This window comes from Antedon mediterranea, chromosome 4 (assembly GCF_964355755.1).
Source record: "Antedon mediterranea chromosome 4, ecAntMedi1.1, whole genome shotgun sequence".
NCBI lineage: Eukaryota > Metazoa > Echinodermata > Crinoidea > Comatulida > Antedonidae > Antedon > Antedon mediterranea.
The window spans coordinates 25610762-25630842 of NC_092673.1; the positions used below are offsets into that span (position 1 = coordinate 25610762).

Sequence of the window (20081 nt, forward strand, 5' to 3'; positions counted from 1 at the left end):
TTATTATAGAAGAAGTGTATTTCAGAACTAACCTTATTTGAAAGACATGTAAGGACAAAGAAGTGTGATTCCGACTTAATGTTTTATGAGTGTTATTTGCTCTTAAATATGCTACTACGTCCGATAGAGGCACATGATAAATAATAAAACCTATTAATGGGAACCAATCGTTATAAATATTCATTAGGCCTACGTGCTGGTTTGTAATTATTTAGGTCTTGTTGTTGGTATTATTCCGTTATCGATACTTTTTTTTCGAATCATTTTTGTCTAAAAACAGAATGTATCCTCTTTAGTGCTTGTTATTCTTGTATCTGTGAGTTCGGTAACAATGAAACCGTTATGCATATAAACAAATCACATGGAAAATGTATAATAAACATACATCTATCACCCTCTGTGGAAGCTCGTTTTGTTCCTGTTTATTTATTATTCTATAGAAACACACTCACTCACCTCACTCTTTATTCCATCAAACGTTTTAATGTTATCGATATGTGCTGTTAACTTGTGTAACAATAACCGTAGAATGAACCCCATAATTGTTAGAAAATAAAGGATATCTTACAGCTAGTAGCATAGCCAGGGAATTGAGTGAGATTCTCGCGCTAAAAAGTGTGTGGGGAGCTGTCAGATATATAGAAGAGTTGGGAAAATTATGTCGCCGATTTGCGCGTCGATCTCGACATTGGCAAACGACACAATTTTCTAAAACCTTCCTTTATATTATCGTTCATAGCTTTTTTTCGGAATTAAAACAAATAAAGATATTTTCAACAACATTTTAACATTCAAAATATTTCTGCTTTTCTAAAATCAAGTAAATTGTTCAAATATACATTTCGCGTGGTGTACAGTGGCCTATATTATACACTATTATCCTATTATTATATGTCTATATATAAACCTTAGACATACTAAAATGATGTAAATTCTCTATAGTTATAGCCAAACAGTTTACAATAAATAATTGACGTACGTGATTGCAATCGAAAGTTTAACTTCATTTAAATTACATGCAATTTCCCGAAGTTCGGTGATTAATTATAAGGATGATTTTGATTGCGTTTGTTAATCACAGTTATGTAAGTCGCATATTATATTTTCATTTGACCTACATTTCATAATGAAACCATTACATCAGAGATTAACGCGTCACGGCACTTTTTATTTGTTTGGAGGCATACGGAACTGCTTCTCTTGGAACATAACGTATATTGATTTTCAAAGTTTAATGGAATCTACAATTGACTGATTAACGTACTTCAATGACGTTATGTTTAACACATTCCGTCGTTAAGTTACAAAGACAAAGTCTGTGCAGCCCTTTATAAAATAATATATACTGTATTTTTACCTGCGTTAATGTTTAACTAGAAAGAGTGGGTAAGAGGTGGTCTGCCCCCGTTTAAGATGTATTGTCCCCAAAAACATGAAAAATGAAGATTAATTAAATCGACTTTGAATAGATTATTTTGTTGGTTTAATTAAGTAAATCACTGTCGTAGAAAAAAAAACAAAAAACAAAAATGTTTCACTTATAAAATAACCAAAACTCATTGAAAGCCAATTGACTATTTTCGGCTTTAAATTACAGTTTTTTAGTTAAATATTTTTTTTTCAATCCAATTTTTTGTCAAAGCGGGTAACTATTATGTGACATTAACATGGCATATTCAACAAAATTTGGTTAAGAATTATTTTTTCAGAGGGACAATACATCTTTAAGTTCCAAAGTCAAGGTCTGTGCAGCCCTGTATAGGCTAAAATGTATATTTTTAACTTCGTTAATGTTTAACTAGAGAGAGTGGGTAAGAGGTGATCTGCCCCAGTTAATGCAAGTTTATTTATCTTAGAATTCAGCAAATAGAGTCAGAATCTTTCTTTTGGGACCTAGTTGATCAACCTCGTTACGAATTGTAAGCGCCTCTTACGTACTTATGACACGCCATAGTTGCAAACATACATTTTTAGTAGAATCGCCGTCTACAACAGACTACGAAAACACTAGCCCCTATATGAAAATAATTTCAGTAGGCCTATTTGTAATCACAGTACATTATTAATTGGTATTCCTTATTGTTTCTACGAAATCGCTACCATTGTATAGGCCTACTTATCTATCGTCGTCTAGATTCTAGAACCTAGATTACGGATACACCGGAGGCGATTAAAAAAACGTTATCATCATAAGGCCTACTAGGCCTATTTGTAATAACTTATAGTTAGCTTCCGCTAATGTTTCTACGAAATCACCTAATTGTATTTAGCTCATAAAAAACATGATATCAATGCACGTACATTAAATTAATGTTGTAACAATATTTTGATTATGTAATAACGGAGAAGGATGAAATTACAATTTCACTATTCCCTGGTAATACGGCTTTTCACGTGCGTAAATAAACTGCATTAACTAATTGCGTGGTGCTAAATCAGTCTTTAAAAATCATTTAAGATAATACTAATATTCGTAGGTTGTTATTAATACATAAAGTGTAAGATTGGTAAACATATTTGATAACTGTAATGTCAAGGGCTATTGATTACCGTGTTTTTATTATAGCTTAATGAACTAACTTGAGAACAAGTTATAAAACACTGATTATTAGGGAATGTTGTACAATTTGTTATTTGAGGCTAATGGTAGGGCTAATAAAGGTCAGAATTTAATCAAACTTCTTATAAAAAGGGTTGTTTTAACTTTGCCTTAATTTAATCATTAAAGATAATCTGTTACGGAAATTACTCCTTAACATAGTTCTTAAGCTTTGACTACACTATCAAATTTTATTTGACAAAAAAATTTGATGTGTCCAAATATGGTAGTGATATTCCCATATATGGTAGTGATATGAAATCATCGTGTCCATATATGGGCACATCACATTTTTTTATAATTGGTAGTCCAATGGAAATAGACCTAGTTCTCATTGCTTAACAACTTATTACTTAAAACTAGGTTTTACACACTATGTATAGATTCGAGGCGTATGGAATTATACCATTTGACTATTACTAGGCCGACATTACCAGCTACTGCTGTCCACTCTAAGTAAATGTTTTTACTACTGACATTAATGATCTTTCACTGTTGAATAAATCCAACCATTAAAGTAATGATGAATGATAAAAATGTATTACGTCACCTGTTTGACTTTTTTAGAATTGATGTTGATCCTTTGCAATGGTAATGACAGATGTGTTTAGCAGTGCAGTTTACACATGGGAATTAAATTCGGGATCACGGTTTTTCAAGTGAAAATATCCGGTTTCGTAACGACATATGCGCAGCGTAAACCGTGGTTCCCACTAGAGACACAACGCAAGGACGTACGCGTCCATCGCTTGTGATTGGTCAAATTATTTACGTTGCGTTACGTCCTTGCGTTGCGTCTCTAGTGGGAACCAAGCTTAAGCAGAAGTGTGAACAAGCTTTATATAAGCGTGTTTCTCACTTTTGATTACAACCGACGTACGTACGCAAGCGACAGTTGCGGTCATTGCGTTGCGACACGTCAAGTGTGTATGTTTTATTGACAACGCTTCTTCAAACAAAAAAGGCGCCTCACAATCTCTGACAGATTTGTTGTTTTAATAGAAAATGACATTTTTTTCAAGTGCTATGATGTAACTTTTCTAACTAAGCAGAAATTGAAAGCTACGGTATAATTGATTGAAGATATGCATTCTTGGTCGCTGCTGTATAATGGGAATTTGGTTTGATTGAAGTAGATCTTAAATACATCCGATAATAATAAACAATATATTATTATTAGAAAGTGGACAACTTTGTGAGATGATGCGCACGTAATAGTAACCCATTAATGAAACGTGGTCAGGATTTAGTCAAGATTATCATTGCAATGGTCGATGATACAAATTAATTACACCAGTAGCCTATTTACTCTATTTTCTAAAGAAATGTCTATACTGTCTGTATGCCTATTACTGATACTGCTTTATACATACGGTTTTTAACTGTTTGTTAACCCCTGTTAGGCCATATCTATTTTTCTATGTATAATTACGTACTTTTTGTGTATTGTATATCACTAAGGTGCAACTCAGGAGAAAGTAAAACATGTATCAAATAGGTTAAATTGGGATGCCAACAACTCTTTTCTTTCTTTATTTCCATTCACAATTTGATGGGCCCATATGGACATGATGATTTCATATCATAGACATATGTCAAATTCAAACGACATTTATTTACGTCTAAAAGACAAATATTAAGAAAAAAATACAGTAATGACAGATTAAAAAATATTCTATAAAATGCGAATTTTCTCTCTGATTATTATATTATGTAGGCTACGCGCTACATGTGCGTTTTTGCGTAAGGAATACACTGACTCTCATGGACTCTTAAGCGTGGTTCCCACTAGCGACGCAACACAAGGACGTAACGCAACGCAAGTGAATTGACCAATCACAAGCGATGGCTTATTCGCGTGTGATTGCTAACTGTCTATAACATCGCTTGTCATTGGTTAAAACGCTTGCGTTGCGTTTACGTCCTTGCGTTACGTTCTAGTGGGAACCAAGCTTAACGATCAGTAATCGGTCTACAGAGGAAATAAAATTAATTCAGTCTGCAAATTATAGTATTAGTACATAATTACTAGGAAGTTCAAGGGGTCACCCTACTTCATAATCAAACGGTACGGGTCATTTTGCTTCGAACTTTCGGGTGTTAAAACCTAGGCCTATAGATCAATAAACCAATGTGAAAATTCAGAAATTATGTTTGGAAACAGGATGTATAACATAAACCTTATTTAGGTTCATAGCAAAATAAACATAAGAACATCTGGGTAGAAATTGTCGCAATACCGAATAAACAGTGTTAATGCTAACCAATCTATATTCATTTGTAAAATGATTTATACGAAAACGGAAAGAGGTTTAACGTTGTACAATTAGAAAATCTGAACCGGATGGAAAATTAATTGGTTATTATTTTTAATGTTGGCCTACTCCGAGTTATTATGGTCGAAACATTTATACAGACGAGCGGTAATATAAATATAGAATCTATGTTATTCCTTATGACCATTTACACACAACGTGGAGCGGACGGACACTTTCCGCTCAGGATAGATACAGATTCTACGTGGAAAAACCTTACGCGGGTTTTCGCTTACCGTTGTCCTTAATTAGTCATTTCCCAATGCCGAATTTTACCACCTACCCGTTTCAACTAGCTCCTCTCTATTCTAACTTAAATTAAGGTTGACACTAATCGTTGGAGTTATGACGTCATTAAATTATTTGGACAGAAAAACCATGTGATATAGAAATGTTAACGGAACAATGCACTTATTGAACAAAATTATTGTCACTCAACCATACGGATAAACCATTCTTCCATGACATCAAAACACTGTATTAACAGATTTGTAACAAATTATTAACATTCATAAATTAAATAATGATGGAGCATCTTTTCTAAATCTTGACAACAAAACAAATGGAATAACGCACCTTTTTGATAAAAGAATTAGAGATAGAACTTCGACGAGCTAACTTTTGCTTATAACTCCAGTTTCATCAAAATCACAGCGAATTCTACTTCTCCATATACTTAGCCTAGGCCTAGAGCAGGTTGATACTGCAAACGAACGGTCACCTAACGGCAAGAACACCATAACATAAACATCTTTAACCTTTAGTTAAAGTCTTGTGTTCTATGTCCTGTCACGTCCAACAGGAATACCAGAACCATTACAAGAAACAGGCTGCTGGTAGTTATATTAAAACACTGTATAAATCGTAAACACAGCACAGATGGAATCTACGATTTTCCGGTCAGGTGAACGAAAAAACAAATCGACTGTTTACTGTAAAAATTGAAACAGTTATTCGTAGCATGTAGCCACTGGGTCGACAGCGAAGTGCTCACCTTAGTTATTTAAAGTGAATCTATTTATATCGTAGAAAAATAATGTTGTTTTAATGTCGATAATATCTTTTTAGTAGTCTGCATGCACCATTGAGATCTCCTCTTCCTTGTCTACACAACACACAAAAGTGTTTTAAATTAACATTTTCGTTTTAAGGTTCTGATTTCGATTCAGTGGTTCACACTGGCGTGCATTGCATTATCCTATATTTACGTTATGGTAAATATGTACAGACACAGTATGTCAAAATAAGACATTACTGACTGCATCATATAACTGTATAGTAATAACATTTACAATATTCTTACTGAGATAAAGTTGGTTTTATTGCGTTGTTAATATTGTGCGACTCATTTCATACACGGTAACATCCCTTCATGTTTAAGATTGATTCCCACTTGGACGCAACGCAAACATCGCGTTATTGCGCTTACGTCATGACGTTGCGTCCTGTGTGAACGCAGCTTAAACCAAAGCAATGACAATAACTTTGATTTAACTACACAAAGCAAAACAAAATTCTCGATGTTATCACTGGAACGTGTTAGTTCACCTATTATTATTATCTTATCTTACTGAGATAAAGTTGGTTTTATTGCGTTGTTAATATTGTGCGACTCATTTCATACACGGTAACATCCCTTCATGTTTAAGATTGATTCCCACTTGGACGCAACGCAAACATCGCGTTATTGCGCTTACGTCATGACGTTGCGTCTTGTGTGAACGCAGCTTAAACCAAAGCAATGACAATAACTTTTATTTAACTACACAAAGCAAAACAAAATTCTCGATGTTATCACTGGAACGTGTTAGTTCACCTATTATTATTATTATTATTTATTTTCTTAATAAACCTGAAAGTGTTCTTATGTATACGTCATATCTTACGTAATAATACTACACGAGTATCTCGCCAATATGTATCAAAAATTAAATAAACATGGATATAATATTGACAATAAAACTAAAAACTAAATTGAAACATATTAAAAACTTAAATTCAAACAAAAAACGATAATAAAATAAAAGCCATTCACCTTGGAATTTGACCACATTCAATATTTCCATTGTTATTAATAGAATTGTATGGACAAATATGAATCATCTACTGGTGTGGTTTTCGACCAGAACTAATTTCTGTGTGCGTTGGTTTCTTATACCGACCACTTGAGTCATTATACGTTGTATAAATGGAAAATCTACACAATATAAAGACAATCAGTGGCGTAACGGCTATAAGCCGTCACTGGCTAAAGCTTGGTTCCCACTAGAACGTAACGCAAGGACGTAAACGCAACGCGAGGGTTTTAACCAATGACAAGCGAAGTTATAGACAGTTAGCAATCACAAGCGAATAAGCCATCGTTTGTGATTCGTCAATTCACTTGCGTTGCGTTACGTCCTTGCTTTGCGTCGCTAGTGGGAACCACGCTTAAACCCAGGGGCGGGGCAGTAAAATATGTCGGAAAAGGCTAAAAGCGCCAGAGGCGCGCCTCTCTCCAACGTTGGAGGACCACTAAAGCTTGGTTTCCACTAGGACGCAACGTAAGGACGTAGACGCAACGCAAGCGAGTTGACCAATGACAAGCGACAGTTCGAATAATTCATCTGTTTTTGGTCAAATCCCTTAAGCGTGGTTCCCACTAGCGACGCAACGCAAGGACGTAAAGCAACGCAAGTGAATTGACCAATCACAAGCGATGGCTTATTCGCTTGTGATTGCTAACTGTCTATAACTTCGCTTGTCATTGGTTAAAACGTTTGCGTTGCGTTTACGTCCTTGCGTTACGTTCTAGTGGGAACCACGCTTTACGTTGCGTTACGTCGTTATGTTGCGTTTCTAGTGGGAACCACGCTGTAGGGTTCCTAAACCAGGGGCCTCAGGTCATTACGCCACCGAATATAATAAAGTGCGCTTGGCATTAAATAAAACATATTACCTACAATTATGATATGTATACAATGTATCTTAACATTTATACAAAATATTCATTTAGCATGAATTGCAAATTTGTATATAAAAATACGAGAGTAGGCCTAATATACTACTTTTACACCATTGCACCATTCGATATGTCATTCATATTCTATTATGTACATGATTTACAGCATTCGGTAAGTGTACGGTTAATAATCTAATCGAGGATATTAAATGTACACTTTGTGTATACTAAACGTCTATACAAAAAACATTTTCCATTCATTAGAGTCAACTTTGACTAGCACCAGATGGTGATGCAGACATTAACTTTTCAATTAGAAATAAGTCTCTTGCTTTTTCGTATAAAATTATTATATCTGCACAGGCTGTACGAAATTTTAAATCTATACTGTTATTTAATGCAATCTAACTTTGCCCATATTTTTATAATACTATTTATTTAAGTCATATTGTTTGTATATATGTCCCTGTTCAAGTCGATAAATTAACTATAAGGAGAATTTTAATCTACCAGGGTAGAATAAGTCACCCAAGCCGTATTAATTAATGTAGTATAATTAAAACTAAGACAGCAAGTCTTTTGTAGAAATAACATTTTTAAAATCATTAGTTGGTGACAAAACACAATTCAGCACTTTTTACATTTCAATGTGTATTAGACTAGATATTGGTTTACTTTAATTTTTATTAAACGTTTGGACCAAATATCCAATGGCTGTAATCAATAATCATACTTAAGCGAAATATTTCCTTTTAACCATTTCACTTAAGTCAATTTATATCTAAGGAGTGGTATTTATTTAGATAGTAGGTCTACACGTTTCCACTGTGTTAAACTCTCTACTATACAGTTAAAAAGATAAAAAATTACACCTAGAAAGTGAGATCAAGTATTTCACTGAAGTTATTAATATCTAAGAAGTGGTATTCATTCCGATTGGAGATTTTGTTTAGATGTTTACATGTACATGTTGTTCCTAAGTGTGTTATTGGTCAATACGCCCACCACTCTCTACTATACAGTTTAAAAAAACATTCACACTTTAGTGAGATCGAGTATTTCATTGAAGTTAATTTATATCGAAGAAATGGTATTCATTTCAATTGGAGATTTTGTTTATATTTTTACATGTAAATGTTTCTCTTAGCCTAAGTGAGTTAATGGTAAATACGACCACTCTATATTTCTGTACAGTTTAAAAACAATTTTGGAGTTGTCTGTTTACTATGAACCTAATCTTGAACTAGGTTAATGGTTTGTAATTGCAGGTGAAACTAAGATTACGCTTACCTGGTAATAGTTATTTAAAGGGTTAAAGGAACATGTGATACCTATATAAGGTATCATTCAACAAATAATAAAAAAGATATTATAATTAATACAAAAAAGTTGGAAGATGGTTATAGAATATTGCATATGTCAAAATACTACATTCATGTACATTGCATTGATTGGTATCCATATATCTAACAGTAGTATTAAAAAAAAAATATTATAACCATTTAAAAAAGCACCAATTTGAAAAATCATGGTGAACATTAAAGCGTCGAGTTAGAATTTTAAACTAAAGACGGTATTCATTTACAACATTAAGGCCTATAAAAACAACAACAGCTGCTCTAAAAATTATTTACAGTATTAATGTTCTTTACATTAAAAAAAAAATTAATATTGTTTTCACTTAAAATCATTACCATATTTGTACATATTATTACCATATTTGGGCACATCTCACTTTTTTTTTGTCAAACTAGCATGATAGTGTTGACAGAGCTTAAGAGTACTTGATTACCTTCGCAAGAAAAAACTATTTAACAGCCCTGAAGCAGTGGACTAAGTAACACTTTATGCTACAAATGGTTTAATGATATTTTTACAAAATCGTTATAGTTATACAAAATTTTTTAGTTTTACAAACACCACTAAATACTAAAATTCAAAATTTGTTGCACAATTCTTTTTTAAATTTGCAGCATTTTTCAGCATTGTATTAAAACTATTTAAAATAAAACATTTTCATGTCATACTTTATATAGCAATAAAACAGAACACTTTCTCATTTTAAATTCTATCCGAGTTCACACACTAATAAATGTGTTCCAAAAATGTTACTAAGTGCTCTATTTCTTTTTATAGTCTTCATAAAAAAATCAATATTCTCACCAAAAAAAGAGGGAAAAATGGATGATTTAAGAAAATAACCATATATTATTTACATTTCATAAAATTTAAGTAAAAATATGAGTTTTTATGATTGCCCCTGAAAATGCTTAACCATATTGTAAATACTGACGATCAGTCCACTTAGGCCTCCAACTACTCCAAAGAGTATCAGAAACACATCTTTAGCAAAGACTAGATTTGACATCTTCTTTCTTAACAATTTTATACTAATTACGGCAGGCAAGATGTATGCTAGTAGGGTGCTTCCAATTGAGCCTAAAATAAAGAAAAACAATTTAATATAAATAAATTTATGAATATGAGAATAAATTCACAGCCTACTGTTTGTGTGTTTGAAACAACAATTAACAGTGCACTTTGCAACGCAACGCAAGGACCAGAACACTTGGATCACTCTCTCTTCTGTGTTCTTAAAAGTGTACACAAGCCAGTTTCTAAGAAACCTTCTCTGAGAAGAATTGGTAAAGTATGTTGTAATATTATGTGTTAAAGGACAAATTGACAGAGGACCATATTTTAACAACGTATTACGTATGTGCATATGATTTCAGAACCATTGCGAGATTAAGGATATCAGCAATGTACGGCGACGGCTGAAGGCGACCGCGTGCGACGATATCCTTAATCTCGTGATTGTTCCGAAATCATATGTACATCCCTATCCTAATACGTTCTATGATCCTCGGTCAAGTTGTCCTTTAATAAATCACCAAAACCACATTAAGGTTTTTACAGAACTACAAAATCAAATAATGTGAGTGATGGGACACATATAATGTGATAAACAAAATGGTAAAATAAACTTTTTTTTTTAGGGGAAACAACCTGGTTGGTGAATATAACTATTTCTACTTTCTTATCAATAGAACTGAACACCTTTACAAATGGGTCAAACAAGGGGAACACATTTAAACTATCTTCCCTGTTGGAATAAAATATTTTTTCAGAGTACCTAAACAAGAACCGGTATCTATTTAGACACTAAACGAACGTTAAGGAAGAAGAATCAACAATTAGCTTGATGCTTTATGTTTTAAGTAAATAGATACCTATATCATCGTGAAAAAAAAAACAAAACAATCGTTGAAAATTGTCTTTTATAATTTTCTATTGTAAATAATAAAGCTTGGTTTCGACTAGTGACGCAACGTAATGCTACCTACGAAACGTAAGAAAATGGCCTTCCAATAATTGTGTTTGCCCCCCCGCCTGCGTGAAATCAAACCTGCGATTTTTGCATCGTCGGTTCCCACTCCCAATGATTATGCAAAACATCACTTTGAGTCAATACGTCACTGAGTTGCGTTCTAGTGGGAATAACACTTCAGAGGAAAACGAATTCACACTATCCTATCTGAAAACATCAGCAATATCCTATGTCTATGTCTTACCCAATGTTGTAAAGTTAAGTAATAATAAATGCATAATTGTCGGCCACTTTTATGTGTTTTTTTTTCTTGGAATTCTCAACCAGGGTTTACCACTATATTGGGGGAGGGGGGCATGGATGCCTTATGGCACTGAAACAGCAGCAAAAGCATAGAATTCATGTTTTTAAAAAATAGCCAAAGCGGCAGGACAATTAAACTACATTACAACAACATAACATCCATATTGCTAATCTGTAATTATTAAAACTTATAATATAATAATGTTTGTTGTTTTGATAAGAAGTTTGTTGTTGTTTAGTTGGCTTATTGTTGATTGGTTTGTTAATTTGTTAGCTGATTGTTGATTGGTTTGTTAATTTGGTAGCTGATTGTTGATTGGTGTGTTAATTTGTTTGTTGCTTGTTTACAGTCTGTTGATTGGTTTGTTAATTTGTTTGCAGTTTGTTGATTGGTTTGTTAATGTGTTTCTTTGTTGGCTGTTTGTTGATTAATTGATTGGTCTATACTGTTACTTTGTTAACTGATAGTTGATTGGTTTGTTAAATTGTTTGCTGTTCCTCATTGGTTTGATTGGTTTGTTAGTTTGTTAGCAGCATACTTACCATTAATTGCATTAATATAAATAAACTGATCCTTGAAAATAATTGCAAATCCAGTCTGTATTAATACCATAGAAATCCTAACGACATTCCTCTTCCATGTAGCAACCTATAATAAAAAGCAAGACATATTTTGACAAATTTCTGTCTACTGTTATGTTTTATTTGAAAATATTTAAAGCAAGACAATCTAACAACAGGAGACCGAGTTCTGGATATCAAAGGGTTTATCTGTGGCTGTGACACAATCAGTTCCACGCCTCTTTACAGACACAGCGTATCAAGGAATTTATGTACATTGTACAGTACTGTTGGTATTTGTCGCAGCCAAAGATCAAAGAAATGTTACGAGTTCTTATCAATTGGCAAGACGAGCTCAGTGTCCTGTTGTTAGATTGCTTTGTTTAAAGACAGATGAGATTAGTAGTGGCACCGTGGATTAGTGGTTGACATGCTTGCTTATCAATTCCAGGTTTCTTGGTTCAATTCACAATTCCAGGATTTTTCTGATTGCTCATCACCTTTTGTCAATGAAGATTGTTTATGTTTATTGTTGGCAATAAAAGTAAAGAAAACGTGTGTTTCAAAATCTCCTATTTTTAATTTCTGCTCTATACTGGGGGTCCTCTTCAGTCAAGTACTGCCCTCCCAGGGGCCAAGTATACAGACAAAAAAAAACCAAGTTAATAATACAAAGACAAAACACAAAGATAAAACAAGCCACCAAAATGTATTTTCTGTTGAATGGTAGGTATAGTTAGTAATGGTACTCACTGAATCTGGAACGGTTTTTGCTACAGGTATTAAATCGGAAACATCAATATCCTCGGCTGAAAAACTGTTTGATGACAACAATGGAGCTCGCTCATTATCATTTTTGATATTGACAAGTAACTTTGTTACATTAGGTCCGAATATTCGACCTAAAAAAACATGAAAAAAAAGGAAAACCATGTTAATTAATTATTTCTTTGATTCTTTCTTCTTTGAACTGGTGACCTCCTCAGTATGAGACTCTCCCAGAGGATTCAGTCCAGAAATATAATCGGCACACCAAGAGACAATCCCTTTCTCATTTCAGCATACATAGGTATGTGCATTGTATGTTCACAGGACCTACATCTTTATGTCTTATCTGAAGTACGAGACAATGTAAGTACTAAATGATACCTCAAGCATGAAAAGCAAGTCTATCACATAAGATACATGCAATGGTTGCCCATTTATTTTACTATGAAATGATGTGCATTGTAGTATTTATACAAAGTGTATGCTAATCCCTGGAAACATAAGTCATTTAATGCCACACATCGTCGCACAAGGGCGTAGCAGTGGGGATGTAACACAGGGCAATATACTAAATCACTAACAACTTGAATACCTTAACCATACCTTCAGTAAACAGGATATTTTCCAGAATTTCAATAATTGGATAAACCGTAAGAGGATAAGTAAAAGCCACACCAATACATATTGTCACATTCGCAATGTAGGAAAACACTGTGTTTGCTGGAAGATTCTGAATAAGGATCTGTTCAACATCATCTCCATACTTCAAGTATCCGAGAACCCCAAGCGAGCCTAACATTACAAACAAAAGCATCAGTGATCCATGCAGGAACGATGGGTATTTTGGCCGATTTTCAGCCATACTGGATTCAATTGGTATTATCTGTAATGATAAAAATATATATAAGATTTATTATCAACTTTCATCATGCTGATTGTATAAAGAATATCATTGTGATTTTCATTTTTAGCCTATACATTACATCAGGCCCAATTTTCTTGTACTACTTTATTAAAAAATGTTATGATATTATGTTATTAAAGATTTTATGTGTTATTGAAACCACAATGTATTGTATAGTCATGATTGGGCCTTTTTTGATGATTTCCTTCATTGGACCACACAGTTACTAAATATACAGTATATTTACACAGTGTATATATCCAGTATACATACTGCACACATATCTGCAGTACAGTATACACAGTATATAGGCAGTTAGTATACTGTGTATGCTTTTAATATATTTTGGGCATATTTAAATAATGTTTATTCTACTAAGGCTAAATGTTGATTCTTTGGATACAGATTTAACAATGGTTCTTAATCTTTCTAACAATATTTTGCTTAGTTTTTTTATTATTTCATGGTTGAATGACTTACAGTTCCGATTCCTTCATACATACAGGAAACTGCACCAAAAAAAACAGGAAAGGTTGCAAACTTAAAATATTCTACACTGTCGTCTACTGCAAAACCTAAAAAGAAAAAACATTTTAGTGGAGACTATCGGCATAGTAAACCGTAAAAGTTTTAAAATTTCCACAGTTGACCATGCCGATAGTCAATATCAGGCCTTTTCTTTTGAGGTGAGCGAGTGCGATCACTCACCTAACACACTTTATCTACAAACGGCACACTTACATCACCCCTGAATATATTGAGGAGTGCAATTTGTAGCACACCTACAATTTTAAAAGAAAAGGCCTGCAATATTTGGTGTGGTTGCTATCGCCATGGTCGATCATACGTAAAACATATTGTTTCGTATCGAAAAAGGTCAACAATTCTTCTTAATTCTGTTGTCTATCGGCAGAAACATGTGCAAAGTCAACCATGCTGATAGACAACTTTACATTACATGCATGGTCAACTGTGCTGATAGAAAATAATATATTACGCACGTCAGTTAAATTTCAGCATAATTATTTTTCAATAATAATCATTATCAACATCAAATCATTTTTATTTGGTTTTAAAATAATCACTGCATTGATTACCTTTAATTAGTGACGTCAATACAACTCCATATCCTAGAAAGATACTGATGTTTGCTACGACGCTGATTGGTCCCATACTCCTCACATTCCGTAATAACACAAACAATAAAAACAATGGCAAAGGAAATAACACTAAAATAGGAAAAGCTGGAGCTGTAGTCACTCGCGCATACGGCTGCACATCAACGATTGTATTATTTTTCTTCTGACTTTGTAGCTCATTTAAAGATGTTTCCGAAGTTTGGTTCACAAATGGAAATAAATTTGTTTGTAAAGTATTTCCTAAAAAAATCATATATGCAATGCAGAAAAAGAATTGTGTGAAAAAAAGTGCAAAGTTGACAACATAAAGCCCCCATATTCCCAGGGACTTCCGCGCAATGTCTCCATAAGTAAGATGCCGTTCCAATCGTTCACGTAGCTTTCCAATTTTCGGTGAGGCAACATCGTGTATTCCTTGCTTTGAGACAAATTCATTGATGATTTGGTCGACCACTAAATATTTACATTTGACGATAAGTTGACAACAATGATCTGTTACGATAGTAATTACAAGTAAACCAATGAGGCCAAGCTGAAAAATGTAAGGCACCAAATTTGATGAGCATTATAAATACAATTTACAGATAATGAATGTAGTAGTAGTACAGATATATTCAATATACAGAAACATTAGAATATCATTTAAAGATGTATTGTACCCAAAATCATGAAAATAAAGATTTATAAAATCAGATTTTAATAGTCAATTTTGCAGTTTTATTCACTTCCATAGAAAAAAAGGGATTTTACTTATAAAAAGACAAAATGAACAGTTGAATTTTAATTTTCAAATCAATGTCTTTTTTTTCAGGTAAATATTTTTACAGTTACTTCGATCCAATTTTTGGTCAAAGTGAATAACTTTTATGTGATATTAAAATGGCATATTCAAAACAAAAAAAATTGTAAAAATTATTTTTTAGGTGGACAATATAAAGTTTCAATTTAATATCAAAACTCTACATTTTAGTTTGGGCAAGTATTGCAATTTACTGTAGAGTCTTTTTGTATGTATTTTAAAAGAAACCAGTAAGAATAATACATGTTGTAGTAAAATAGTCATAAACAACCCTAGAAATTATAATTTTGTTCAATGAATAAGCTAATTTGATGACTTATTAAAAGCTATAGTAACTATGAAATTCTTCGAAGGCATAGTTTTTTTTTTTTACACATTTTGTACTATAATTTGTTTGTACTATAATTTATTTGTACAGTATGGTACAGTTTGCTTTTGTATTGAGTATGTTATTTATACTTACTATAAGGCCACTTTGCAAGAAGGCAAATGCAAGGGCTAAGTAGTTTGTTCCGATGAATGCTTTAAATACATTAGCAAAGTCTACTGAAGCTTGTACTAGTCTATTACTATAGTATATAAAAGAAATACAAAATATTAATCAATAGGGTAAAATAAAAATATAAGCTCCTCTTGGACCTATGTATTAGGCCTGTTGTGTGTGTACTAGTTGTATACGTTCCTACAGGTTTAACAGACACAACAATGTTGTTAAAATTAAAATCATAATGAATGTATGTTGTCAACATACATTAATATTATAATTGTATTATTTATTTAATAAAATAATAAACCTGTAAACACGGACTTCTCCACTTAGTTTAAGTTTGGTTAGATTATCGTTACTCTAGCTAGCTAGTTAGGGCTAAGAGGCTACTTAATACTTTATGATGGGGATGAAAACTAAGCATAACAGACGTTCAAAAAGGCCATTCATGCCATATGTGGTCTAGAGTAGAGGCCTAGCCCTAACAACCGAGCCCGTCGGTTGGTTAATGGGATCAGGTGCCGTTTTCGGCCACCTCGACGTATATGGACTATACCATTATAAAAAGAGGGGAAAATAGGGGTGTCCCATTTATTAATTGAGTGTGTTAATGTGTCAAAATACTGCTGCTTTTGTTCTTTTGTTTAGTGCATTATGTTTCAGCAACAAAGGGAAAACAACTACGCCCTGCATGCTGTAAAATTAATTTCAGTTTTCAAGTTAATGCAGTATATTATGGCTCTTTATTTCTATATAATTTTTACAGATTTATAGATACAGAAAGTATATAAAGAAAGTTTTTATTCCAGTTACAAATAAAAAATATAATTTACCTAACGATAACATAGTAGTACATTTAATAAAGATGACAGTAGTACTAGTACATTTAATAAGATCTATAACATACTGATTATTAGGTAATCAGTAAAACAAATAAACATTATAATTTTGTCAATGAATCTGTACCATTTTGTTCCCAGAAAACACAGCGTTTGACATTGAGTGTTTTTAGGTTTGGTTTTTTTTAAACGTTTTAAACACGTTTCTGTGTAGAAATACATTTTCTAATTGAACAACGTTTGCATCAAAACGTTATAATAGCGAATGCAAAACGGAGCTGATAATGTCGCCATGAAGAGGATGATTGGTGTCTTCCAATATAGCACTATTTAATTAGCGCTTCTTCTTTTTTCGATTGTCCTTTTTGCTGTTTTTTGTCATTTTTATTATGTTGCTTTGTTTGTCTTTTTTGCTGTTCTTCCAAAGGACCTCATTGGAAACAAGTCCGTAGAGGACTTTTATGAGTTATCCTTGGCATCCTTGTTTTATATTGGTATTTTTATATTTGTCAATTTTAATTGTATGTCTGTGATATTTTATGTACTGATGCCGAAATAAATCAAATCAAATCAAACATGGAATACATCGGCAAGCCGTTCGCTGTAGAACGAGTCAAGCATTTGCATAGACAAACCAATTACTTTCCACGTTCTACCCAGTACCTTCTCAATTCGGTCTTTATCCTCCTTACATTCCCTTACTGATATTCCTAGCCCAATATACAATATGCCCAAATAGAACATCACTGATTAGTAAAACCATGGAGAAATAAGTTAACTTATTTCTCCATGGTAAAACATAAACATTCTATAGTACAAATATCCTGCTTTACCCCAAAGAACCGAGTTTCCTCAAGCAGTACAGCCTTGTATTTAAGTTTTAACTTCTTAACTACGATTAACATGTCCACCCATTTAAGCTTTAGTCAAACACTACTACCAAATACTTATAATTGTTAACAATCTCTACTTCCTTTACTTTAATTAATGTATACTGTCAGACCAATTATGTTTTCGAAAATCAATCCTTATTTCTTTTGTTTTAATGTTTAGTTCAAGAAAATAAAAAATATGATTTATCTACCTATACGATTGGGCCAATTAGAATGCATTTGCCAACATTCTTTTACATATTTCACAACATTATAGAATTTAGGTAATTTAACCGATTGTAATGTAGTATTTAGGATATTTTAATATCGATTGTAATGTAGTATTTAGGATGTTTTAATTCCGATTGTATTGTAGTATTTAACATTTTCTAATTTCGAATCAGATTGTACTAAAATTTAAAGTGTTTAAACCCAGATAGGAATAACATAGGCCTAGTATTTAATATGCTTTAATTTTGATTACACTGTAGTGTTTAGTTTAGTTTATTTATTTATTCATAGGAATCACCTTTATATCGGTGTCACACATTTATCAGTTAATGGTGCATCCAATTTACAGACAAAATTACAAATAACAAAAGCCACAAAGTTCTAAATACTAATACATACCATTAAAACAAAATGTAAACTAATTAATTAATTAGATCTGTATGAAAATACATAATATGTAAATTGTACAATATATATAACTACAAAAATAAAAACAGAACAACAAAAATACAGGATAGGCCTAATAAATAAATAAAACATACAGATACATCCTCATAGAGGTGTCTGTTTACTATATTAATCAATTAGTTGAGAGAGGTAATGCTGATAACATTGTAGATCTAGTAACCCATGCTTTCATTAAATATTTTTTACAATAAAAATCAAAGATTTTTCCTAATGTTTCATTTTCAGTGAATAAATTGTCTAGCATAAAGTGGTGTTTTAATTCCTGAGATCCACAATTCAAATTATCCCAGTTAGTACATACTTAATTATTGTCTAACAGAGTTTAATGAAGGACATTTAAATAAAAAATGGTTTACTGTTTCTTTTTCGTTAGTACTACCATTTTTTCCTCCATGGTACTACACATCTTACATAATCCTGTGTTATGATTTGACCAGGATTGTCTACGACCCTCAAGATCTAGAGAGTTTGATCTTGCTTTAAATTTTAAATTGATACTCTTAAAATTAGTTTTATCTAACAAATATTGTTCAAGGTTTGGAGTTCCTTTATACATAGTATATTCCGTTAACGTCGTTTTGCATTGGTCCTTTGAAAACCACTCATTATGATCAACTTTTTATTTTTCCTAAATGGCTTTATACAGTTAGTAGATGGTTCTTCATTAAATTTGTCTATAAAATTTGTTTTATTTAAAATATCTTTAGTTAATATAGTAATATTGTTTCAAAATCTTGCCATTTCCTAACACAGTACCTAATAATAACATGCCTTATAAAAAGTACATGCATTGCTAGTTTTTGATGTTCTGTATTGTTCCTTGTAGTTTGTACTGTAGGTTACGTAACAGAACAATTGTATTGTCTTCCAATTCAATAGACACCCTTCTCTACATAAAACATAATACACCACACCCCTATCATAATAATGGTATAGTCCATATAAGTCGAGGTGGCCGAAAACGGCACCTGATCCGGTTAATGTTTGATTGGCTTCGCTAGGGCTAGGCCCTATATAGGCCTACTAGTTTAGTAAGAGTACGAGTATCATTATAAATATTCGATCTAGCCTAGGCCTAGCTAGGCAGTAGGCCTACGTTACTTACTTCATTCGTTTTACAATTTTCCCTGCCATCTTGAAATATCAAGGTTATTGTGTGGCAATAGATTTGACTTTCCATTGCCATCCCGTGACCTAATAACATGATCGGAAACTTCCACTGCTCTCTCTAAAAATAAGTCTGCACTTTGTCTTGTCAACAAAGAAAACCTTTAACCTATGACCTCTCTGTTTTTTAAATTCTCTAGAGGGCGACAGACAATGTCCACACATGTGTTTTTTGCTCTAACTATTAAACAAGTAAATTTTGCGTTTAAATAACTTAGGTACATATATAAAATGAAGTTTAAAACTTATTTTCGTTAAATATACAACTGGCGAAGTTTATCACCTAGCATAATAATACTGTATGTTTAAGTTACTGTAGCTCCTCGTTGGCTTCAGCTGCTAGGTAGGCCTAGGCCA

At 32.7% G+C, this 20081-nt stretch overlaps 2 protein-coding genes across 2 annotated transcripts in view; both read right to left on the reverse strand.

Moving 5' to 3' along the window:
* The window catches only part of LOC140047044 (D(1) dopamine receptor-like), a 77423-nt gene extending 71858 nt beyond the window's left edge, over positions 1 to 5565 (reverse strand). Inside the window, exon 1 of the mRNA XM_072091841.1 lies at positions 5491 to 5565. The gene's annotated coding sequence lies outside the window, so the exon portion shown is untranslated. The remainder of the gene's footprint in view (positions 1 to 5490) is intronic.
* A 1166-nt stretch (positions 5566 to 6731) lies between these two features.
* LOC140047045 (uncharacterized) lies at positions 6732 to 19782 on the reverse strand. The gene is made up of 8 exons (XM_072091842.1): positions 19663 to 19782; positions 16124 to 16229; positions 14820 to 15393; positions 14203 to 14297; positions 13422 to 13701; positions 12804 to 12952; positions 12033 to 12138; positions 6732 to 10294 (listed from the first exon to the last, which is right to left on the reverse strand). Exons 1-8 carry the CDS (start codon positions 19689 to 19691, stop codon positions 10104 to 10106), a joined length of 1530 nt encoding a protein of 509 aa, XP_071947943.1. The 5' UTR covers positions 19692 to 19782; the 3' UTR covers positions 6732 to 10103.
* Between the last annotated feature and the right edge of the window lie 299 nt (positions 19783 to 20081).